The 26,785-nt window shown below is 42.2% G+C and overlaps 1 protein-coding gene across 1 annotated transcript in view; it reads right to left on the reverse strand.

Annotated features, from left to right (window-relative positions):
- LOC107999383 (uncharacterized) overlaps positions 1-26,785 on the reverse strand; it is a 101,984-nt gene that overhangs the window by 15,447 nt on the left and 59,752 nt on the right. Inside the window, exons 2-9 of the mRNA XM_028667499.2 lie at positions 9,546-9,796; positions 5,341-5,507; positions 4,826-5,026; positions 4,167-4,430; positions 3,832-4,098; positions 3,030-3,477; positions 2,071-2,923; positions 1,347-1,640 (exon numbers count right to left, since the gene is read on the reverse strand). Of these exons, the coding sequence (XP_028523300.2) occupies positions 1,347-1,640; positions 2,071-2,923; positions 3,030-3,477; positions 3,832-4,098; positions 4,167-4,430; positions 4,826-5,026; positions 5,341-5,507; positions 9,546-9,796 (2,745 nt within the window). The remainder of the gene's footprint in view (positions 1-1,346; positions 1,641-2,070; positions 2,924-3,029; positions 3,478-3,831; positions 4,099-4,166; positions 4,431-4,825; positions 5,027-5,340; positions 5,508-9,545; positions 9,797-26,785) is intronic.

Here is a 26,785-nt window from a genome sequence, read left to right on the forward strand (position 1 = left end):
CGTTTCGTGAAAAGTGGAGTGTTACATTTTAGAGGGAGGAGTTTCTCTTTTCGTAATTTTTTGAATTTGAAAGAATGAGAAACCGTGCTGTTATTTTCACGCTCTCAACAGTATCACAGGTGGAAAGAAAAAAACTAACTTCTCACGACCAAGGATAACCAAAGGTAAAATAACCGAGGATCTAGAAATTTTTCGCGTAATCGACGAGGATAGGCGGATTTATCTTAACAATCACCAAATTTCGGTGTCGTTCCCAGAATATTTAAGCACCCTCGCGGGTTCGATGTCGGTGGGCCTGGGCCTAGGGCTTTTGCAAGCATTCGCAATGGGAATCGAGATGGTCACGTTCATGTCGAAGTTCACGTTGCCATCTAGGGGAGGTTCGGGGCTGGAGATCGTTTCGGGATAATTGATCCTCTCCTTCAACAACTCCTCTTGCAGCTCCTCCGAGGGGGTTCTGCAAATCTTGGACGATTTCTCTCCGTTCCCGGAAAACTTCTTGATGAACATTATCGGGCTGTTCGCCATCCTATAACTCTCGCTCCGTTTCACCTTCCTCTCCACCCTCGAATCGTTCCCGCCTCGAAACGTGTCCAACCTCTTCGAGGCGTTATCGACGCACGCCACCTCCCCGAAATCCGAGTACTCGATCGTCCAGCAGCGATCGTCCCTCTCCCTCGACGACCACCCGAACTCCTCGTCGACGGTGCCCCGTTCCACCGACCTCTCCCCGTTTCGCGGCGCATCGTTCCCGTTCCTCGCCCGATTCTCCTCCCCAATCCCCCCCAGCCTCTTCCTGGAAAAGTTGGGCGTGTCCAGGTCGGACACCAACAACCTTCTGCTCGACTTGGGGTCGGTGGCGGCGTCGCCAGGCCGCGGATTTTTCGGGCGGGGGGCCGATTTCTCGAGATCGAGCCGCGAGCTCGAGGCGCACCCGTTCCCAACTCCGTCCTTTGGGAAGGCGGGAACGTCCCGAGAAAGGGAATCGTCGGGCGGATGATTCTCGATCGCGGACCTCCCCTCCACCTGCTCCTCCTCCTCCTTCTTCTCCTGCTCCTCCTCCTCCTTCTTCTCCTGCTCCTCCTCCCCCCCTTTCTCGGTGCGGTCGCAAGGTTTCGCCTTATTTTTATCTATCGCTAGGAGGTGGTCGCCGTGCACGGTTGTCCGAGAACCGCTTCTGGCCGAAAGCAACGGGCTCCCGCGATCGGCGGTCGTGATCAGTGACGGCGGAGGCGGGTTGGACTTGTCGCTAACACGTGGATTCGTCGCGGGTGCATCTAATCTAGCGGCAGTGCAGCCGGTGCAGTGACGATCGTCAGTGCTCGTGCCAGAAGCCTTCGTCTTACCTTCGTCCTCCTGCACGTTGACGTATGCCCCGCGCACTTGGCGGTGGGCCGTGGTGGGGCTCGTCGGGCCGACCACGGTCGTCGGCGTTCTCACGTAATCCGGGCTGGCGGCCCGGTCGGGACTTCTCGCCGCCCTGATGATCACCTTGCCTAATTGGGGCGACGTGGGCGGCGTGGATTTGCTCGTCGCGCCGTCCACCGTGTCGTTGCTCCTCGTCACTGCTCGAACGTTGGGGGTCGCGCGGTGCAGCAGGGGGGACGGACTCGGTGACACGCCCTCTCTCACGAACGGACCTGCATTTTCCATGCGTTTCTTCTTTTATTTTTGCAATGGAGCTCGAAGGAAAAGGAGCTTGTTCGGTGCGTACTTATGTATAATAGATCCTATCCTTTCATTCGGAGGGATATTCTTTTTGCACAGGAACAATTATTGTATCTTTGACGTCGATACACTTTTCTATTAAAAAGTTCCATCGCAAAATTTCGTATTTAAAACGTTGTCGCTCGATATCATCGTTATCGTTACAATTCCTATTTACCATTGCGCGGCGTAAAAGTACCAATTTCGTCGTTTTTATCGATCAACGTTCGTTATAAATACGAATAAAAATGATTTTTGTTGAAACTAGCGATCGAAGAAGAGGGTATCGTTCGTTTTGTCCAAATTAGGAAAAAGAATATCCGAGAGAAGAGGAGAGGATCAGCAGCGACGAGTCAAACGCACCTGGATTAAACGTGGTGTGCGCCCCCTTCCTCCTCTTCAAGCTGTCGGACGAGTAAACGACCTTGCCCTCCGAGTCCAACGTGACCCTGGCGCCCTGCCTCTTCCTCTCCAAGGACGAGTCCGGCTTCTTCGGCAATTCGCTCAAGCTCACGTACTCCGCGTCCTTCTTGAATATATCCGAGTTGGCGTAGGTGACGGGGGAGCGGGCGGGTGTCGAAGCCGAATCCTGCCTCTTGTCGTTGTTGTTTCTCACGTCGGCTATGGTTACATAGTCGCCGGAGTCTGCTGCCCCACCTCCCTGATGGTGATCCGGCACGCCGCCCTTCAACACGTGCTTTCTCCCGGGAAGCACGCCACGAAGCTTGCCCAGAACGCCGCTCAACGGGCTGATCTTGGTTGCCTGGTGGCCAACGATGCTCGCCTTCTCGGTGGTGGGCGAGGGCAGCACCTGGATCGTCGCGTACAGGTTCTTGTCCTGGCCGTTGATCACCTCCATCTTCGAGGTGCCGACCGTTGCCGACATCAGCACCGACCCGCCCGTTTGAAGATCGCCCTTTCTCCCCTCCGCCTTTTTACTCGCCTGCTGGTCCGCGTCCCTCGCGTGCTGCTGCTCGTCGTCCGAGCCGGGAGGGGTGATGACGCACATGGACGGTATCCGGCTGGTGTTGATCGCCGTCTTGGAGCGGATCCTCTCGATCCTCTCGCACCCCTCGAGATCGCTCGACTCGGAGTACTCGAACTCCGAGCACGACCTCCCCGTGCAGGCGGGGCTCGAGGCCGATTCCACGGGCGAGGACGAGGTGTTGTGTCCGCTGTCCGGTGACTCGCCGCCATTTTGATTCGGCCCGTGAACCTGTCGATCGATATCTCCGTTAGCGAGTTTCACAATTTCGCGATCGAGAGGAGAAGATTCGGTCGAATTAACGGAATACAATTGTCGGAATACAATTTTCTCGTACCATAGCGACGACAGTAAGGCTAGACTTCCTCTCCGGCGGGGGTGGCGCCATTAAAGCTGTACAGACCGTGCCGGCGGAGCTGGTGGTCGTCGACGTGGACCCCCTTCCGAACAGTTCGTACTCGTTTTCGATGATGGGCGAGGTGGGGTCGGAGCTGACATCGTTGGACTTGGTCAAAGGACACTGGGGGACGGGATCCTCTTCCCTCAGCGTTTTCAGCCCGGAGTCCACGTGGAACGAGGTGTAATAACCCTCCGTGTCGCAGGAATACACGGACGATGTCTCGCCGTCGTCCGAGAACGGGACCACGGCTATATCCTGTATGATGTCCGGGGTCAACGTGCCCTCCGAAGTCACGGAGGACGAGGTCGACGTGTCCCGTCCTTTGAAACGTCTCACGTGACTCAACGACGTCGATGAAGTTCCAATCGAAGCTGTCGTCGTCGACCTGCGGGACGAACATTTCGTTAAACGAAGAATGAAACGTTGCGTTCGATTCAACAATACTTGTTTGTACTTGAGGATTTCACATGGTAAATATTCGTCTTAACATCTATATTTATCCATCTAAAGAAAACTGTAATGGCACTTGAGAAATAATTAATCGCAATGTGTTGCAATGAAATATTGAATTTTCAAAATTCTAAGAAAAACTGTTTCGTCATATATGCTCGGCAATCAATTTATTAACTTATCTTCATAGATCGGATAGAAAAACTTGATACGAAAAAACTTTTTCTTTTTCCTGCTTCTGATTAAAGAAAATCCTGCCGTTAAAACTGACACGAGACTCGAGTCGTACCTCGGCTGGTGCGTTGTGGTGGTGGTCTCGCTTCCGATACTCGCCCTTCCGCTTTCGGAGGACGCACTCCAGTTTCCAGAACTGGAATGAGGCGGCTCGTCCCTGCTCCCTCCCTTTCGTCTTTCCCTCCTTTGGGCCGCGCTTTCGCGCAATTTCACGCTCGGTTGTCTCTCGCCGCTCGGCACGGACACAGGTATGCTCGAGGTGCTCTTCCCGCTCGAGCTCGACGAGCTCGGCTTCCTTTCGTGAGACTTGTCCTTCCTGCGCCTGCCATTTTTTCGTTAATGTAAATATCCGTTTCCTCCATCTCTCGCCTCTCTCGTCCTTTCGCTCACCTCTCTGTCCCCGACCCCGTCCCCTCCTGCTGCTGTTGCTCCTGCTGCTGTTGCTGCTGCTGCTGCTGCTGTTGCTGCTGGCTCGATTTCGGGCTGATCAGCTTCAATCTGGACATACCCCACGCCTTCAACGTGTTGAAGTGAGACTTCTTTTCCGCGGGCGAGTCTTTCTTCGACGAACCCAATATGTCCGTGCTCGCTGATCGATGAGCTCTCGATCCCATGTTCGATATCGTCTCCTCCGCCTCCTCTCCGGTTGTTTCTCTGGAAACAGGTAGAAAGAAAGATAGGATTCGTTGGATTTTTAATTAATTACAGATATACTAATGTCGGTGATTAAAAGTATGGTTAATCCGTTCGGGGATATTATGATCTCTCCATAAGACAGATCGAAGATATTCTTTCGAAAAGCAACGATTCTTCGATAGATTTGCATTTATTATGGAATAATTTTAAATTAGAAAAGAACTGAATGTACCAAACATCGATATCGTTAAAGCACGAAGATAAATAAATATATAGGATATATATTATCGTCTATATAATTGTTTGTAATTCTTTTAATCTGTAAATCTCGATTTTTTCTATATTTCTTAATATTAGGTTTGGTAATAATTCTGATAATGATCGTTGAAATCGCGAACAGAGACGTAACTCACCCTCCTATAGCCTGTCGAATTTCTTTCTGATCGGTACCAGCGATCGTGTTTCGTCTTTTTCCTCTGGGCCTTCGAGGCCGCGATCGCCTCTTCACCGCTGTCTCTTGGCTCTCCGGACCAGACAGCAGAGATCTCCTCCTCGTCGACATTCTCTCGAATCCTCTTCCGCTTACGTCCACCGCCACGATTTCCGCCGGGAATCTGCCACGAGAGGAAGCACGTTAGCACGAATTCGTGAATGGAGAAAAATTGAAAGTTCGAAACAAATCCATTCTTCCTAAAAACTGTCTAAAACATCTCGAATAAAGTTCGAGCGACTAATTATTAAAATATGACCCGCTTTGTATTTTGAATAATAAATTTCCCCTTCAAATCCTACATTTTCCACAATTCGAATTCTTTCAAACGTTTAAAAAACTACGTCAGTTGAACTACGTCAAATTCGACCTAGAAAGATAAAGGAAATCTCATCGAATCGTCGATATCCCTTCAACAAGAGAAAGAAGATCCCTTACTTGAGAGCGATGGCTTGGACCTGTTCCTCGGGGCTGGGAAGCTTGTGATCGACGGCGTCGTCGGTCGTCGTATCTCCCAGGATCCTGGACATGCAATCGGGCGGTACTGTAACGTCCCCGAGCGCCTCCGTGGACGTCCATCTTCGCAGATCCTCGATAGCGGCCGGCTGCAAGCACACGAATCGCGTGAACACTCGAAAAACCCTGGCAAAGGACCAGCGAAGAATCTTATCTTCCCCGTTATTGGAAGAAGCGTCATCGCATCGCCTCCTCTTTCCACCTCGGAGGAAACTTGATGCCGCGGCGAAAGAAAAGCGAGCGACGTTGTTTTACGCGCTGGGGAGCCGCGTGGGCACATGCATTGTCGGATGTCACCTCGTGACCAACCGGCTTTCACGCACGGAATACGGAACGGATTGTGTTTCAGGCAGGGCCCTTTTCTAGCTAACTAAGAGATGCGCCAACACGAGCCTCGTTTCAAACCAGGTGAAAATGGATCGACCGATTTTTTTCCCTCCTTCCTAACCGGCTCCGCGGCTTACCACCGAAACCCTCGTTTCAACCCTCTCCGATGCTGTAACTTCGAGCCGATGTATCGGCTTTCGAAAAAAATTAGGCTATGATACCTTCAGTTGGCGAATTTTTTCCATCATTGGTGCATGGGATAGGTGTTCACGTAGTATTAATCGTTTGAGTTATAAAGTAGCATATATATATATGGAAATAATTGTATTTGGAATTGGAAATTGAATATTCGTTTTAAAGTCCACAGTTAATTTGCTCGATTCAGCAACACGGTAGTAATTAATCGTTTCGTTCGTTGTAAGTTATAAAATAGTATCATGGAAACAATTAGACGCGTATAATCACCGAATCCAGAATAGAAATTGATATTAATTCTAAATCAAAGTCTATTTTAATTTTTTAATTCGTTTGGCAATTCTAGTGTTGAAATAGCATTGTGGAAACAATTAGACTCGTATAATTACGTTTAATTATTATCTGGAATAGAAATTGATATTGATTTTAAATTGAAAATTCACTCGATTCCAGCGTTAATAAGAATACATGGAACGAAATGTACTTTTAGGCGAACACTTGAGAATTATTCCTTACAAAAAAAAAAAAGGAAAAGGAAAAATCGCACGCAATCTAGAAAAGAGTTAGACGTGATCCAGCTACGTCAGCCCCGAGTCACTTCTCGATCGATTCCACTCTATTAACGAAGCAGGTAGCCCGAAGGAACGAGAGAAAAACGTCCTGGTTATCGCCGTAGAAGATTCGTTGGTCGTAGTGATGGGTTTCGAGTCGCTTCGAATCCGTATTTGTACATCCATATTTGCACGTAAAACGAGAAATTGGAATCACTTCGATCGAAACTTTTTAAACCTCGACCAAATTTATCGATACTCGTTCTAAGAATTTTTTTCCATAATTGTCACACAATCGATTAAAAGTTTGGAATCGTTTCGAATCGAGACTCGTACCGTTACTACTTGCTAGCAAACAACCTGCTGCGCAACCTTTCCTCGAAGGACGCGTATGCATCGATAAATCTTAGCGTGTGGCTAGAAACGAGCCGGAGAGGTTGATAAGTGAGGTTAGAATAGAGGTCGTCACACGAGCTCGTGAACTTTGCCTTCCAAGTATCAAGGATTCCTCAAGGACGTCCCGCCATTAAATCTTCGTTTATCTGGGAGAGCGTGTGATAACCGATTTCCACGGATGCGAAACAGAGGGGTCATCTTTTTATCGTGCACGTATCTGCTGTGTATTTGGTTGTATCGGGAAAGGAATTGGACGAAGATATACAGAAAGATTTCCTTTCGTTTTGTTCTCGATCGAGACGCGAGAAAAAAGGGAGATTGGTTGTCTCGAATATTGGAATGGACGATTTCGAAGATTGAATTGAGAGAGAATTTTAATGATCAATCGATGTATAAGATGGATAAATTGTACAAATAAGGGATGATGATTTTGAAAGACCGGATAAGTTTACTTATTCTGTAATATTTCATCGATTCAGATTTACAGGTTTAAGTGATGATTCTTCGCATTTAAAATTGATCTTCTTACCAGATGGTCGAATGTAAACATAACCTCAATCTGAGATTCCATTTCCAAGAATTGATGAGAACAGAGATGAACGTTTAAGTGGATCGAAGACCTACATTGCATTTAAATGATTCGATCATGACTTTCCATGAAAATCCTATTCTATTCCAGCTTTTAAATCGTATAAATTTTGTACAAGTATTCAATTCGAGTTACCATTTGCTAAGAATCTAATTTAATAAACTCGCGATATATATCGAATATTTTTCGTACGACTTCAACGAGTGAAAAGAAAGAAAATATTCTTTGAAAACACAAATAAAATCACATGGAATGAATTTATAGTGGAAAATCGAAATAATCTTTCCTTCGACGCAATATATTTCGACTACCCTTCGAAACGTTGTTAATCCAGCATAAATCAAAGGTCGCGAATAGCGAAAGAACGAAAGGGGAAGTCGAAAACGGGGAGCTTTTCTTTATTTTCTTCAACTCCTCTTAAGGAAACATTCGAAACATTCGAACACGAATCCTTGAATTCCAACGTCACCGATCAAAGAACTCTGATTTCCTTCTCCCCTCGATCGAGGAAGTCTCCTTTCTAACTTCTTGTTGTCGTCAATATCGCCTTCCCGCAACGACGAGGGACAACGAAAATCGGGGTCGCCGCAAGAGGGAGAGGGAGGAGAAGGGAGGGAAAAAAAAATAACGATATAGAAGGGGATCTCTGAAAGTTCTGGAAATCCAGGAGAAATCGACGAGGGTTGTTGATCGACTTTCGATAATGGCCGATTGTTAATGGCGGTGCGTGGCTGGGTGGAGAACTGTAATACGAGCAGCGGATTTATGGCTCGGGTCGCGGCACCGAGTGAATTAACCGTTTGACAGGGCAATGAAACGAGTTCCAATTCCATTTCGTGAAATAACCGTGCACAACCTCTCGATGGTGGGTGTGAGACGAAGGAACAAACGCTCCATCTTCGAAACGGAAATATATGCGTGTGTGTATAATGATGGATTTGTATACGCGCATGACTGTGTCTAATTTTATTGGCCAGGTGGTTGGGTTCTACGAAAAATTTGGCTTTTCGGTTCTTTGACCGGATGAATTTCGATCGCGTGTATATAATTATTCGTCTCGATCATTCGTTTCGAGTTGACGGATATTACGGGGATAGATTAAGTTTAATAGATTCTTCGAATCAATTTCATTCTATTTCTAGAAATAATCCACATCGACTTAAAAATAATATGTAATAGATCGAATGGAACGAGTTTGTGTAATAAAAAGTAAAAGTGGTAAGAACGCAAAGTTTGTATATAAACAAGTTCGAAGAATCTTCAAAGAGAAATAAATAGTAGACGAAATATTTGGAATAAGTCACCCTATGAAACCTATCATAAAACTTTCCATCATCGACATTCCAATTCTTCTCGACGAAACGATCGAATTTACTTTCAAAACTTTCCTCGATTGCCGCTTAACGACACTAATTAAAACAACGAACGAAATTAAATAATACAGGAAAAATGCATCGTCGATAATAGCCTCTAATAAGAGTAAATCAGAAGGGATCGGATCGGATCGTGAGTTATTAACGTACTAATGCATTAACGGAACGGAGAATAATGCAAGGGAACGATACGTATCGTTATAGAACGATTCATGGCCCCGACCACCGTGTAGAATTCAATGTATATCTCCCTGACTTCCCATGACATCTCCCATTGAACCACGTCCCTATCGTTGCTTGGCCACACCGATGGGATTACACGTACAATCTAACAGAGATACGCAGCTAAATCCAATCCTTTCGTGCCTCTACTTTCTGCTTTGCGTTCGCACAGGTGTATCGTTCCGTTGAGCAATCCCTTCGAGAATAGTTCGTGGCATTAATCGATGATGGGAGAGAAAAAAAGATTTTTATCCATACTTCGTTCTACACAACTTTTAAACTCATAGCTTTTCGTGGATATATGGAAAATTTTCTCGAATCGGTTAAAAATTTATTCGACGCAAATTTCGTTTCGTTGAATCCTCTCGATCGGTTGTCGCGTGGGAGAGAAATAATTATGGGACGAATGGATAATGGACGGATCTGAATGGGAATGTTTCCGAATATAGGAGCGAGGAGGATTATTACACTTACGATCCTGGATTCGATGTCGAGACTTTGGTCTCGCCTTCTCTTGCCAAGGACGGGCGTACAGAGGAACATATCCATGGAGCTGCCATCCCTTCTCAGGCTATCCAAACTTCTGACAGCGACTATAGCGGCAGCCTCGTACAATTCCCTCAAGGCTTTCGGCCTGGTGTCCGATGTGAACAACGCCGTCGATGGTTTGTTAACCATGTGAAAATGTTCCGTCCTCGTCGCGAACGTGCAAATATCCGATTCCGCTGAAACGAATTACGTAATAGAACAGGTTAGTAACACGTTTGCTCGTTCGACAGAATCGAAAATATTCTTTGTATTTACGAATCTATAAATATTTCCTTCTTTTCTTTTTTTTTTTTTTTTTCAAGGTAACGATTCGTTCAAGGCGAGATCACAGCTCGGTTGGGCGAAGTTGGAATTAAATTCTTATTCGAGCTTCGTTCCTTTCGGATCCAATATTAAATCCTTTGAATGTAAAATGGATTTTTATCGAATTTAATGCGAGGATTAATGTTTCGATTGCAATAGTAACGATATCGTTTTTAAACGCGTAATGGTAAATTGACAACCTTGACAACGTATATTGCATCAAATGTTGGCCCATAATTTTAACTCGTGTCAGCGTCGCGCGTAACAATTAAATCAAAAGAACATATCTCATGTTTCATTTCCTCCGGGGCCACGTTTAATTCGATGTTTCCGGCGCTCTCGGCCGTGACACACCTCAAACTAAGAGGCTAAATCTTTTAACAAACTGCGTCGAGAACTGTCGCCGAATTGAAACATAATACGGTGTAAGAAATCTACTTTCACTTGCGTCCTATAAAATATACTATAAGACGCGAGAGGCGATATTTAAAGAAGAAATCTAGGACGAAGATTTTATAATGCGCTTACATTATACGAACAGTATAAACGATGAATACTTTTTTATAACAGTACCTCAATGATCATAGCAATAATAATTCGATTCGTTATTTATTTATTTCTTTCAGTTATATCACGCATCAACTTTTAATTTCAATTACTTCGTTAATACGTATAATTAAATGAATTTAATGTGAAGATCATTGATAATTTTCGATATAGGGAAATGACAAATTTTAGAAGAATTATATTGAAAAGAAATCATTTTGAAACCGTTAATGAAGAAACATTGTCGAATTTTGGTTGGCAAAATTCGGTTCATTCTTACAGAAAAATTTAATCTAAGCGTAATATTTCTCAATTTCTCTAACAATTTCTTCGATAACACGCAGATTTGATTCTCAATCGAAACGGGAAATCTTTGACCCGTTTACCAAACAGCAATTAATTCCAGCGATCAGAGAATAGTGCCACCAGACGTCCACCGATCTCGTCGAATCTCACGGAAGTGAATCACTCTCTCGATTCAATCTCTTCCATTCTCCGATCTTCGTGGGAGATTATTGTTATAAAACAATGCGAGAACACCGTAAACACACCGTTCTGTCCCGATTAGTCTCGTTATTCGTCTAATTGCTGACCTCTTTGCCCGACGAACGGATTCGTACGATCGTGACAATGCCGCGTGTTCCTCCGTCGTGTCACCCTCCACCATTTTCGCCCATTAACGCGTGCCTCCTTCTTTACTCCTTCCCCTTGTTCTTGTTTTTTGTTTTTGCACAATAACGCCAAAGGGTCAATCGGCCATTGTTCGCTGTGCCACGCGATAGGGTCGTTCCATTCTTTTCACGGAAATCTCTACCATTCAATCTCTACCCCCTTCGCTTCGCAGATGAGCCCAAATTTTCGGCTCATTCGCGTCCACGAGGATGTGACGTGTGATATATATATATATACGTAGCTTCGTTTTCACGATACGAAAATCGTCTCACATTCACAACTAATGGATTTATGATGCGTTTATATTATTTTCAGGGTAAATCTCGTTTATTACGAACGAGTTAATTTACGATCTTAAATGAATCTATTATTACGTTTGTTTAGATGTGTATCTTAATTCGAGGATTCGATTCTTTCGATTCCGTTAATCACGAATTAAAAATCGTAATAAAGGCAAGAGAGATGGCATAGTAATTATATTTTATATTTATACTCGTAACGATTAAAAGTGACTTACGATCTACATTAGGAGAAACGATTATTAATCGTTTAAAGGATTGAAAAACCTCGATGTTGAAAAAGAAATCTCAATGTACCCGACAATTTTGATAATACCGAATTATGTGCTTTCTTTTTTTTTAAATCTCGTATTTCAACCGCGTATAACGAGACACATGTTGTGGATCGAACAAACGATACAGTTATCCGATATATTGGGCGCAAGTGCGATGCGCAGAGGGCATGCAATCAGAGCAGGCAACGAGAACAAGTTTTCATTAGGCATTATCGGGGGATCTTGAACAACCGGTAACTTGCTTCCGCCGCGTTTCAATGAATTAAGAGTTCCCTTAACGGTTTGTCACGAAGGCAGAAGGTGGTAATATCGCGCCATTGCCTCGAGCGATTTGTGCCACGGTTGATAAACGCTAACGCGACGCGTGCACGTACGCCTCGAAGGGGGGAGAATATGCCAAGGGGGGAGGGTCCACCAGTCCAGATTCGATACAATCAGCCCGTAAAGAAGTGTTTCTCGGTAACGGCCCATAAAACTTTGCAATATTTCCAATGTCCCTTCACATCCACGCATTTTTATTATTCCGCTTGAATTAATGAAGATGAAAGTATCGCTAATGACGATGATAGAAACTTCCTTCTGAGAATTTTTGGAATAAAACTTTGCAATATTTCCAATATCCCTTGAATTTTTATTCCGCTTGAATTAATGAAGATGAAAGTATCGCTAATGATAGAAACTTCCTTTTGAAAATTTGAGAATTTTTGGAATAAATCTTTGCAATATTTCCAATATCTCTTCACATCCACGTATTTTTATTCCGCTTATTAATGATTAATGATGTATAGGTTGAGAGAAAGTATCGCTAATGACGATGATAGAAACTTCCTTCTGAGAATTTGAGAATTTTTGGAATAAAACTTTGCAATATTTCCAATATCCCTTCACATCCACACTTGAATTTTTATTCCGCTTGAATTAATGAAGATGAAAGTGTCGCTAATGACGATGATAGAAACTTCCTTCTGAGAATTTGAGAATTTTTGGAATAAAACTTTGCAATATTTCCAATATCCCTTCACATCCACGCATTTTTATTATTCCGCTTGAATTAATGAAGATGAAAGTATCGCTAATGACGATGATAGAAACTTCCTTTTGAAAATTTGAGAATTTTTGGAATAAATCTTTGCAATATTTCCAATATCCCTTCACGCTTGAATTTTTATTCCGCTTGAATTAATGAAGATGAAAGTATCGCTAATGACGATGATAGAAACTTCCTTCTGAGAATTTGAGAATTTTTGGAAAGACGAATTTTTAAATATGCGATGGATTACAGAAAAAGTGCATCGTTGCTTTTATTATAATATTCGTACTTAAATTGGATCCTTCTCCTCGAGTTTCGCGTAATTTAATATTTTCGTGGACGATGAACAAATCTGAACGCGCGGATTAAAATTGTTTTAAAATATATTTATGTGTGCGATTCTCTGTAAAGATAATCTCGAGTAAAGTTTGACTCGACGCGCGCAATATTCGAAATTAATTCAAATTTTTCGAACTTTAATCTGATCGAATAAATCTGGAACGGTTTCTCCCGAGTTTCGATATAAGAATAACTATCGCTAATTCGCTACACTGGATAAACCGTCTCGTTTAATCGTTTAACGATTCAATATTGCTGGTGTCAAAGGGGGATGTAGACGGAGACTAGGCGCTCGCTAGGCCGGATAAATGTACGGGGAGCGGCATTAAATGCGTCACGGGTGTTGGGAAAAGAAGGGTTGGACGATGGTAGTTTTTACAGACGCGAGAAGAGAGCGAGTTACGAGTCAAGGTCGGCTGCACAGGTTGCTCGGTCATGAGGATAGAAATATGACTGGATATACGGGTAGATATATATCTGGCGATAGTTGCGCCACGATTTCGCTGGTAGCCACGGGTTCGCAGTTGAATAATAGGCGTCCAATTGAACGTTTGACGCAATCCTTCCTTCCAATCGAATCGATCCAATCATTCCAACGATCGTACACTGTGTAATTGAAATCGATATTGTTATCAAGAGAGAATGAAAAACAAAAAAATTTACCGAACATCTTACGTACGTATTTCCTTTTTTGCTGTGCAGGTTCAAGGAAGAGATCTGATTGAAAATTGGAAAAATTCCATGACAAAATGAAAACTAAAAATCCAAGATTGCAAATTTCCAATAACTAAGAGATGAAAAAATAAAAACACCAAAATGGCAAAACGAAATAAGTACGTAGGAAAGGAGGAGAAATCCAGAGGAAAAAGAAAAAATTCGATGACCAAAATACTGAAGAAACGAGAGAGATCGGGGATCGAGGAATAAGAAGGCGGAGGAGGAGTAGAAAGGCAGATTTCCGATGGTGAAGAGCCGGTCGGGCTGTGGGAGGTCCGATGAGCCTCGGCTATGCAAAGTGGCCCGAAGGGCCGCTCGCGCGGACCTTCACAGAGGCCGACAGCCGGTTGCTTCGCCCGCCTTCAGCTCAAACCAAGATATCAGAAGGCGTGTAATTCGTGGTTGCTTGCTGGCTACGTGAACGTAGAAATTTACCAGTCCCAACCGGCATAGCCTATCGATTCTCTTCCTCTCTCTCTCTCTCTCTCTCCTCTCCATCGATCTTACGAACCCGTCGACTCGAACGATCTCAATCGGAAACGTAGGTCGACTCGATTGGCGTGGAACGAGTAGCTGGATCTGTGCCGTTGACGCGCGAAATGGATAGATTTTATCGGTTTGTCGACGGTGGAAAAGCGGTAGATCGCGTTGACAGAGACGCGTGGCCGGTTTTTCACCCTGTGCGCATTGAAACGATACGTGGTGGGCGATCGAAACGGATGATAAGCGCGATGAACTTGTACGGTTTTTGATTTAGATGTAGCTACGTACTAGAACCTAGAAATGAGAAAATATGGATCAGATCGTGCGTTATATCGATTTAAATACAGCGTATATGAAACGAGAAAAATTAGAAGAAGGAATTAGGTCGTTTCTAAATTTTCTGTTCATCAAAAATATTTAACATCGAAGGAGGGAGGAATTAATCTCTCTTAATCTCTCTTAACAGAATTTCTTTCTTAATAAACGTAACATTTTCATTAGACGATGGCAAAATTGTTGTTTAAAGGAGAACGGGGGAGAAACAAAATTCTCCGAATGATTGAATATTCAGCCGCTCCCTAACTTTATACATCACCGCCTCCAATCTCTGCCTGATGCGTGCCAAACGACCGGTACACGCGCTCTCTTACGCTAAAACTCGAATATATTATGCGAAAGTTGCGATCATGTGACGCGTTGATCGTCGCATAAAACCGATGTTTACACTGAGCAACGATGAAAGGAAGGTGATGCGCGACTGAGACCCTCGCCGGCCACCTGTTATTTCGAGTCGTAAATTCGTCAAAGGGATCGTTTAAAAGATTTCCACCGTATTTCGTTAAAATGGCTCTATATAAAATGGCTCGAGCCATTCGATGCAAACCCATTCCTGCCTACGAAGTGCTCGACGAGTTAAACGATCCGAAATTTGCATGTATTCCGCGGGTGGTGGCTTCTAAACGGGCCGGTTAATCACAGAGTCGGAACCGATCCAACACCCCCAATTAGCCGATATTATCGGTGGTCGGTAACAAGTGTAACAAATCAATCGGAATAATTTCTTCGAGAATCTCGGAAAGCGGGTTCCATATTCTTCTCAGGATTAATCGGTGTATCTTGCAAATGGAATCGCGTAAATTTTCACCTCGTTCCGAACGTGATAATTCGAGAGCTATATACGAGCCGTGTAATGACTACGTACCTTGCGTTTCCTTCCATTCTTTAACACTTTCACTTTTTGCCAATGCTCGATAATGAAACGAACGACGATCGAAAAGTTTTTTTGCCGAGGAAGGGCGAAAACTTCCTTCAAATTACTTGCTTTGCATTTTTAGCACGTGTCTCCTTTCACGAAAAACGAATATCTCAACGTTTATTCGTCTCGTTTCGTGTTTCTCGACGCGTGACGTGTATTTTTACGAGAATTACCCGATACAACGACTATAATTTAAACGTAACGCTTTACCGGATAATTGATACATTTTTGATATCGTATGTTACCTGTTCGTAGTTTCAATATAATCGATACTTTACTGTTACGCGAAAGAGGCTTTAATCGAGCATCCACGTACGGATAAAATTCCATTTATCCGAATATCCATTTCCCTCGATCATCGTCAACGTAATTGAAGAAAACGGCACGTTGCTCGATCCACTTATCCAAACGTTAATTAACTTCGAGAAATTAGAAATATCGAGAAGAATCAACAAAGATTCATACCGCACGAGCCATTTTTAACCCATTTTTAATCCTACGATAATTCCATGCGCAAAGTCCACGTTCGCAAGAACGCAGTCCCATTCAACATAAAACTCCCTCTCCCACGTAACCGGACACCGTACGTTCTACGTCAAACCGTTAAGAAGCGCGATTCTTCCACGTGGAACGGAGAGAAGGCACGAAGGCTCGCGACACGCGTCCATCCGTGATGCGAAACAGTGACGGGTGGCAGGGGAAGACGCGCGGCGTACACGGGTACGCGCGGCCCTCGATGGACGTTGCACGAGTCCCAAGTTCTCGTAAACGGCAAACGGTGCGGGTTCAGGACTCCGTGTAATTGCGGGTAAAACAAGAGCCCTCGGTGTGGGTCCCTGTTCCACTCGAGGTGCATCTACGTTTCGGAACTCCAACTCCTTTTGTCCGCGATGTTCGTTGAGAAAAAAGAGAGGGAGAGAGAGAGAGAGAGAGAGAGGGGGAACAGAAGAAGAACGGCAGAGAAAAGCAGCGTGGAAGAGAAAGAAGGATGGATCGTAGGTAGGTCGATGAAGAGGGAAAGAGTTAAGATCACGAACGGGTGGATAAAAGCGACGAGAAAAGTGGTTTGGTGAAAAGGAAGGGGAAGAGGAGTGAGAGAGAGGCAGGGAGAGGGGGGAGGAGGGGAGAGGGGCGGCGAGTCGAACGGCGAGAAGAGAAGGAAGGAAGGAGGGTGGAGAGAGAGGGAGGAGGATGGAGTCAGTTGAAGCGACCGAGGGGAGGCGAGGAGGAGATGAGCGAGGGGCAAGGTGAGGTAAGGAGGAATGCGGTTACGGTAGATCGCGGACCAGTCCCTCGCGCACAGGTCCTGCAAAGCCCGACAGGGACCACGAAAAACGAGCAAAACGGAGACCGCGTGGCCCAACCGCGTGTGCACGCGCAAGCGCGCCGCAGGAGGATCTTTGCTCGCGCCATTCACCGAACGGATCGGCCCTTGTCTCCGTGGATTTCCATCGTTTTCCAGGACGCGTGTCGTCCGTCCAAGATCCCGTCCCTGAGGGATTCTCTCTTCCGGAGAGATGCTCGCCTTTCCTTCTTTTCGCAATTTACCTCTTCTTTTCTTTCGTTTCTTCCCTCTTCTCTTCTTTTTGTCTCTTTCCTTCTTCTCGTGACCTTGCCTCTTCTACGGATGGAATCTTAATCGGTTCTCGGATCGGTCAGTCGAGCGAGAAAAATGAATTGGTCGGGACAAAAAGATCGTGTCCGAAGATTGCGCGTGGCGATTGTTTCTTCTTTTCTCTTTTTTGCGCGAGTCATCGATGATGATGATGATGGTGATGACGATGGTGGTCCAGACTTGGAAAATTTTCTTAGAAAACGTTATCTCGCGAATAAAATAATATTATAAAAAGAAAGTATCGTGCCAAATCTATCGAGCTTCGAGTAAATGGATATCGCGATCGATTCACTTTTTGGCCAACGCATAAATTTGGCATCCTTGTGAAAAAGTGAAGCAATATTTCACTAAAGCTAATAGATTTTCTTATCATTGGGACCGAAGCACGGCATCTTTTAGGATCAGCTCTCGCGAAAAATATCCAGGGAGCGTGATTACTTGGCTGCACGTCGAGAAAGAAAACGTAACTTATAGTTCTGCGAAAATATTTGGCACGTTTACAAATGTTCCCTGTCTTTCTTCAGATTTCTTATCTTGATTAAGAAACGTGGAAATTTATTGAATTCGTTATCCGCCCCGTTTTTTTTTTTCTTATTTGTATCACAACTCGACAGAATAAGTTTACCACGAATTTGGAAACAAGATTTTCTTTTACGATGTTATTTAAAAATGTTTCTTACGAAACAAAGTTATATCACAAGTTGTTTGAAATTATAGAATTATATAAATCGACAAGTAGGTAAAACTTATAATTATTATTATTAACAATTCTAACAAGTGTAGTCGTATATTTTTTTGAGACTTTACGTCTTCTTAAGGAGTGAATAAAGAATTTTAAAAAAATCTTGGCAAGTAAACGATTGCATATATATATTTAGAAGACGATAAATCACGGAAGGAAAGGAAAAAGTTTCGTGTTTATGATTACGTTGATAGCGCTAAAATGTATCGTATTATCGATAAACAACAACTAGCAATTAGAGACGTAATACATAAATGAGTGAAACAGGATTTGCGAGAGAAAACTAGTTGACAACATGAATAAACATCGTAAAACCAGAACGAGACTTTACGCCTCGTAAGAGCGTTACTTAGAATTCGAAGAACTTCTGTTTTACGGCAACCTTCGACGGTGTATGGATCTGTCAGACGCGTATCCATGAACGATACATTTGCAACAAAGATAAAACCGTCAAAAATATTTTTACAAATCATAATTAAAGACTTGGATCTTTGATCATCTCGACTGATCTCCGATATTTCGAGTCTTCTTTTTTACCGAAAAACACATCTTTTCTACTCATTTTCTACGCCTTAAAATAATTTTCAAAGGAATTTAACCAAACGAGCCAAGCGAATACATCGAATGATACAAAAATACAATACTTGTAAACGTATTGCAGCGTGTAGTTTTCAGGTCCGTGAGAAAGCGGGCCGTCAACAGGTTGATTTCGTTTATTTCGTTCAAAGTTAAACAACCGTAACTAAACAACTCATTCAACATCGCCACCTCCCTGACGTATTAATTTCCCTCGTATAATTACCGAGGGCGTACGCGTCTTCAAAAAGTTCAATATCATCCCGTGGTCCATGGTGGTGGCCGTGGCCACGTCATAAATCTCGATTACGCTTCTCCTGCTTTTATTGCGACCTAAAAAAAAAAGGCGAGCCCGTACGTGTAACCGTACGAAGCGTGGACCGCGGAGAGACAATAAGGTTCTATCAGATTGTCTGGTCTGGTTGGTTGACATGACTGGAAATCCCAAGATCGAACGATACCATCACAATGGAGAGTGCAGGGTTAAGAAACACGCGGGCCATCGACGAGAAAAAAGGGGGAGGAGGAGGAGGAGGAGGAGGAAGAGGAAAGAAAAAAGGGAGAGAGAACGTGAGCGGAGGACGACGCGCATATACGAATCGCCTTACATTGTGGCTTATTAAAAGCCAAATCAAGGACTTAATTAACCGTCCTTGTACGGTTGATTTTAACGATTCGTTTAACGGTAGCGGAAGATTTTCATTATAGATAAACTCGTATGCAAATCTTCGTAGACGAATCGAAGGAACGATTGGACGATAGGATTGCGTATACAAGTATATTTTAACTTGGATGACGATTCGCCTCTGTAAATCGTTGCGAACGTGTTGGTATATATAGTACGATCGTGGCTTGGAACTATACACCACCAATGGAGGAGAGATCTCCATTGATCCCAATTTCTTTCTGGACCGCCATGTCTCCGAGATTATTTCTTATATAAAGATAAAAAGATAAAAAATTTTATAATACTTTTTATGAATTTTACACTAACGTAATATTTTTTAGGTTATGTCTTTATATATAATATTTTCTTGTTTTAAATTTATTTGATGTAATTATATATATTATCGATAATGACGAATAATATCATGTAATGCCATAAATTGAAATGAACAAATAGTTTAAAATTGAATTAACTGTATTACAGCATAGAAGCAAAATATGATAACAAAATATCATTTAAAATAACAAATGCGAAATAAGAAAAACTTAGTAATAATACAATAGAGATATTAATACGAAAAACTTTACTTTTAAAAGATAAATTAATCATTTATAAATTATTTATTACTTATTTATTTATTTATAAAGAAAAAAAATATTTTAATATAACTTAAATATTGATACAAGAATCAATTTCATTATTCTTCTTTTAATAAAAGTATATCTGCTAAAAACTTACGAAAGAAATGCCACTATTTTCCAATTTCCAATAAAACACAATAAAAAACATAACGTATATATTTAATCCCTGAATCTTTATTTCAATTTCTCCGTTCTTCGAATCGAATTCCTTTCTCTAGAGTGCCAAAAAAAAAAAAAGAAAAAAAAGTTGAATGAACGACGATCCAAACGTTCGTACCTTCGATAACGAAAGGTTCGAGAAGAGGGAGGGGGAGGGGGAAATTGAGCAGCAATCGAGCGGAAGATTAACAACTCGTCCCGGTTGACCGATAGGAAGACACGTAAGACGACTAAGATCGGAACTGTAATTAATGCCGGAGGCCGATTCGAGGGCGGTACCAGGAAAAAGAGGAGGAGAGGGAAGTCTTGACGACCGGCAGCGATCAACCACTAGCCAACACAGGAAGTGCATTGTGCTATTAACACTGTTTAGACTTGGGCTCTAATCGAAGATAAACCCCGTGGACGCGTTTCTTCTTCTTCTTCTTCTTCTTCTTCTTCTTCTTCCTCGAGTTACGCGGCGCCGTGTAACGAGCCGTGTGGCCACGCGTGCGGGCCGCGTATTAACTATTGTTAACGCGTGTAGCCAGCGGACGGGGATAATTTATATTCGGTGGCGTCTTTCCTTTGGTCTTTCTTCTGGTTTTTCAGATAAGATTGCGCTTCGAAAGGTGTGTAACGGGAGGACTCGAGTTTGCGATAAAAAGTTATACAGCAGGATGTAGATCATTTTTCGACGAGTGTTGAGAAGAGTCAGTTGGAATGATAAAAGTGGGAATGTAGAATAAAATCTGTCAAGAATATTCTTCGAAAGTTTCGCTTTCGAATAAACTGTTTAAAAATTAAACGTTTTACGATCGGAGGGGATTTTTTATTGAGAAATTCTTTTTATCTTGGATTTGGATAGAAAGAAAGCTGTACAGCTTCCTTTTTTCTTTTTCATTCAATTAACGATAATAAGTGGATGATTCAGGTATTATCAAACAATTTGCAGACTCATTCAAACTATAATTTGCATCTCGTTAGTGCCTCCGCAATGGAATATTTTCATCGCAGTATTTTTTTATCTTAATTGTTCTCTAATCACTTGTGTCTTGAGTGAATTAAAGTCTGTCGGCCAACCTCACGAGTTGAATCAAATAATTTAATGGAACAGGGGGAACGAAGAATGTGTGTTACATTAAAATACAAAGACAACGAGAGGAAAACGAAAGTCAATCGTCCCAACCCTCCGAACGGATCGCAGACGATGACCAGGTCATCTTTAACCCGTACGACGCTGTTATATATATCGTCACTTTCGAAAATAAATAACTCATTTTCTTATGCTACGCGATACAAATTACAAAATTATAAGATTAATTTATTAAAATTTTTTAAAATTATCCAAAAATACAACGAAGAAACGATACAAATTTCTTTCTCTTCCAATTGCTCGGAAAAGTAGAACGGCAAATCTCCAACGCTATCATCTTTCCTCGAGCGCGACGCAAACGTGTCTACAAACGAGAGGATCGAACCAAAGATTGCACCACACGCGTAACACCGGTGTGTCCAATTGATTTCGCGACAAATGGTAACGGGATAAGCAACAGTCGAATTCGAGGTCCTGTCCCAACAATGTCGAAGAGTTACGGTATCTCTCTCTCTATATATGTACCGTATATAGAGAGCGAGAGAGAGAGAGAGAGAAACGGCATTCCAAAGGATGGAGAGAAGGTTAGTCGCGTATACCGGCCCTCCTCTTAACTCTCCTTTTTCCGATGAAATACAATCTTCGACGTATTATGCCAGTGTATACGTGTGTCGTGACTTTTAGTTCCAGCCCACACAGTACACTGACCCTCCGATGCAACCGAGTATAGTGCATATGGTATCGTGTATTCAGTACGAGAGGAATTGCATTCGAGAGGGAGCTCTCTCTCTCTCTCTCTCTCTGGCTATCTGTATTTTCGTTTACACACTGTGTGTACGCGTCTTTCTCGCGCGATGCCTTAAGACCATCTCACGATTAACGAGCGGTTCGAGGAAAATGTCTCTTTGACGGCTTAAGCAGCTTTGGACACGGCTAGAGAAACGTATTGCCCGCCATTGCCCCGATGATGGCCAGAATGCTTCGTTAGACGGCCATTTATAATCCCGATGGAACGAGTTCAATGAGTTCCTCAAGTTTATAATGACGAACACGCGCTAATGATTGCGAGTGCATAGGACATATTGGTAATAATCGTGTTTGAATTTTATTCTTTTAATGGCGTGGGGATCAATGGATGGATGAGAAGCGATATTTTATGGAGGCAACAGTAATTGGGATCGTCGTATACGTAAACGTTAGTAAATATTTGTAGAGTTTTAGCCCAGAGTTGGATACTAACCAGTTTGAAAAAGTAACTAAGTTAAATATTTCGAATAGTTGCTTTGAGCGATTGAATAACTATTTGTTTAGTTAGTCGTTGTTGTGTCCGTTTTTCGTGTAATCTCAATATTTTATTATTATTATTATTATTATATATCGGAATAAATTACTGGAATTACTTATCCAAGTAACTTTATTCGTAAGTTCGACTATTTTGGCTCATGGATCTAGAACAGGCTTATCGATGTGTATATTCGTCGACTTTACGCGTGTATTTGTACATAGATAGACTCAAATTCCCATTTTCTCTCCAAAGTAGAAATTTTGTACATAAACATTTAATAAATATATTTTTCCAAAATAATTGTTCGATAAATAAATTCGAAATTTAAAACATCCCTTATCGAAAATAACCGAGTTGATATTCTTTCAAGTTAATTTTAACAGTATTTTATATTTCACTTGTGCACAGATTCTCGTACGTCAAGTTCAAAAAAATAAAATACATCCTGTCGAAAATAAACTAGCCGTAGTTTTCAGCGATACACTTTTTTCCCAGGCTTCCTGTCTTCGAGCGAGAAACGAGTTACGAGGGCAAAAAGAAGGAAATCCTTATTTCGAGGAGCCTCGAGAGATAACGTGGAGGAAAATTGGGTCGAGCGCGCGAGAGAAACATGGATACGAGGATGAGCATCCTCAGAACCGGAAATTATGAAATAAATCTTACGTCACGTCAACGTCAGCCACTATTCCGTTTGTCGTATTATGGAAATGTTTATGCTCCATCTCGAGCCGATTCGAAAGCCGTGAAAGGATTCTTAAGCTTCTCTTCGGAGGAGGAAATTGAGTAACTGTAATGTAACTACAGAGAAAAATGTAACGACACGAGCTAATCGTATGCTCAAACGCTCTCTCGTTGCTAATAGGAAAGCCTAGTACGAGGAAAGTAGGTGAGTAATTTTAACTTGCTTTGTAATATGTAATTTGGATCGGATGTAAGAAATTTTCTACGATCCATGGCACTTTTAATATTAAGCATCATGGAGTAGTTACTTGCACCGATTTAATTACACAGTTTTCCATTATGTATAATTCATAACTTACGTTCGGTTGCGAAATCGTTCGCAGGCAGTTGGAATAAACTGCCATTTCCATTTTTCCATTCCTTATACGATTTAACAACTTCGTTATTTTCGTAACGAACGAGGATTAATTAGAAAAGAATTATATAAATTTATAATTGTATACCTTTCGAATAAATATAATTCGATAGAAAAGTAATTTTTGCTTCGATAAATCGAGGAATGCATAATTGTATATCGTATATAAAAAGAATACGTTAAAATAATTTAACAACAGCGATAATAGTAATCCAAAAATTCTTTGAATATAATTTCCAACAATTAAAATTTTTTAAATTTCATGCTTTTATCCATGCGCACAACTGAAATATACCGTCCAATTAAAATATTCCATTCACTTGATACAGCAATTATAATCGAGCAAGAAATATATCGCTGTATAATTATATACACATATACAAAATTTTTATTTGTTCAAGGATGCAACGTTTTTTCTTTTGCACTAATAAGACGTGATAGCTCTGACGCGAAGCAATTTTGTTGCAAAGCCAGTGGAGAGTGCGAATGAAAAAGGAAATTCTACCGACACGCTTCGTGGCTGATTTCCATCGGAAGCTTAATGCTATGGGCAATGAGTCAGGCCGGCGTGTGATGATTTTATTTAGCGAGCAACGCGTTATTTCCAACTTATAATACTTAATGAAAACTGCAGTCTCGGACGAGACTGATTATTTTTTTACAATATCGCCGAGACGAGGTGCACTGGACAGAAACAAAGATCGATCAAAGGAAGCGTTATTACGATCGTGCAACTTGTAACGAGCGCCACATCGATCGTAAAAATGTATCTTTTCTGTCCAATCTGTTGCACGTCACTCGTTAAAAACAAAGTTTTCGAATTCGCTTTGAATACTTTTTAATCCTCGTGATTCGCTCCTTTCGTCCATTGGAATTATTATTATTTGATTACATTTTACGCAAAACTACTTATTAAAAAATTACTCCTTAATTCTATCAACAGCATTTAAAAAGTTATATCCCAATATCGAACACGTAATAATCACACGAACCGATTAATTACTCGAAAAATTATACTTTGCACGAGAAACTACTTACGAAAAAATTACTACTTTCCTTAATTCCATTAATAAAAAAGTTGTCCCAACGCGTAATAATCATTCGAGAACTTGAATATGCGCACCCGAGTCTTCGAAGTGGATCGTAAGTAATGCTAATTAATAAAGTGTACACCTTCGCCAAGCTTTTAACGTCGTTCTCACGATCATGGCCGATCGAAAGAACACGTCGTTCACGTGAACTTGTCATCGCTTGCCTCGGTTCATCGTCTCTCCCATCTTGGGTCGTCGATCATTGAATAATTCATAATTTAACGATCGCCTCGTTAAACCGGCAACCGCCTTTTCCCCGCGCACGCGGAAAAATCGTATTGCGAGGCGACAAAACGTCCGCCATCTCCCTCCTCCGGACAAAAGTTTCAAAGTCGTCAAACAGGTTTCGCGTGGAACAGCCGCTATTTCGTTTTAGCGCCGATACCGATCCGATCGAAGCCTCGCAAACGGAATCGCGACCGTTCGGCGACCACTTTTTCCCCAGCTTCCTGCTCGACCTCCTCTCCTCCATCGGTTTTTCCGGGATGCTCGAGAAAGCTTATCGGGGATAGCGTTAATTCGCGCTAGCGGAGAACAATCGTTTGATGTCGTTGAGGAGAAATTTTTTTCTTTTTTTTAAGAAAGAGAGAGCAAATAAAACGTTTTTAAACGTTGAAAGGAATTCGAGATAGATTTTCATCTAATTGGATTGTTGCGCGATGATAATAAATTGTAACTCGAGATACTTCTCCATGCGAAACAGAGCATCCCCGAAAGAATTAATATAATAGCGACTTTATAGAAAATTCCGTGGCCGTTAAGCCGTGTTCTGAGAACGGAAATTTATGAACCGAAATAGAACGCGTGGTTGGTTAAGAATAACTTTATATCTTGCTTACCGAACCAGGAAATTAGACTCCGCGCTAAGTGGAAGGGAAATTTCGTGACGTGGTTTCGGAAAATTACTGGTAAACGTTCGTCGTTGAACAGAAGCTCGATGAAACGGAAAGAGTCAACGATCCACGTTATTATTTTTATTTCGTTATTATTTTTATTCGTTGTCTTTTATAGTCTTGTCTTTTCAAGACGTGGAAAATTGTGTTGGATCGAAATTATTATTGCATTACAAAACAATTTTATTCGTCGTCTTCCTTAACATAAATCTTTAAATTCTTTCTTCTTTCACACGCGCAACTATTCCCCAAAGAATTTCAATCCTCTCCTTCAAACTCATCTTCAACTAACTCGATACAACTCAAAATTTTTACGTAACTCCAACCCTCATCAAATTCCTTCCATTTTTTCCTCCCTTCACCCTTTCAAACTTCTTCCAACTTCCTCCAACTCTTCTCAAATCGACCACGCGTCTTTTTCCAAGAAAATTACGAAACTCTCCATTTAATCGCGAATTCTTCACGATTCAAATATTCAAATTTCAAACATTTCCCTTTTCCATAAAAAAAGAAACTTTCCTCTTTAATGAAAAAAATGATTAATCGAGACACGAACCGGCTCGCCTCCGAGAGATTTTCCCTGGGATCTCCCCGGGGATCGTGATTTACATCCGTGAATTGTTTCGATCGCGTGTTCGAAACATTTCAGAGGCGCGTGGAGACGCGGCCGAACAATAGTTTATCACGGAAAGGTCGGACGGCTCCATAAAACTTGGAAACGGTTCCCGGTCACGATTTTATCGGTCGCGGGGCGATCGATCGATCGCGGGCTGCGGGGATACGGCGAAGATACGGCACGCGCGACGGAATCCTTCCTTTTCCACGCGCAGTTTTCGCGGCGTGGAAAGAGAGAAGCAGCGAGATATAACCCGCGTGAACTGGAACACGAAACCAAGGCATTTGCTTATTTCGAAATTCTCGCTAGAAAGCGTGCTCTGTTCTATTTAATTTCGCGTGAATCGATTATACGGGTTTTAATTGCGAAACTTTCTCCGAAACAGGAGGATAACTTTTGCATAATTGTTGCGCGAACAACAGCGAGATCGTTCGAAGGTCTTAATTGCGAGTACCGCTGTTCGCGTAGAACACGTCGCAAAATACATCGTTTCGAAAGTAGTAAACGTTTTAAAATTAATCGATTCTGAAATTATCATTATCTGTATCGCGGATCGAATGTAAATAAGTATGATCGCAAGTTTGATCCATTCGTATTTTTATGTTTCTTCGTCGAAAATATTTTTATTATTGTCATTTCTTTCGTAAAGTATATTCAAATAGAAACGTATTTATGAGATTAACACTAAGAGCAAAAAGATTTTTTCTTTTTTTAATTTTTACGCTCACAAAGCGTACCAATCAAAGTATCGAAGATCAATAATGTCTTTTTCTATTGTTATGCAAATGAG

Source organism: Apis cerana, linkage group LG7, assembly GCF_029169275.1.
Source record: "Apis cerana isolate GH-2021 linkage group LG7, AcerK_1.0, whole genome shotgun sequence".
Classification (NCBI taxonomy): Eukaryota; Metazoa; Arthropoda; class Insecta; order Hymenoptera; family Apidae; genus Apis; species Apis cerana.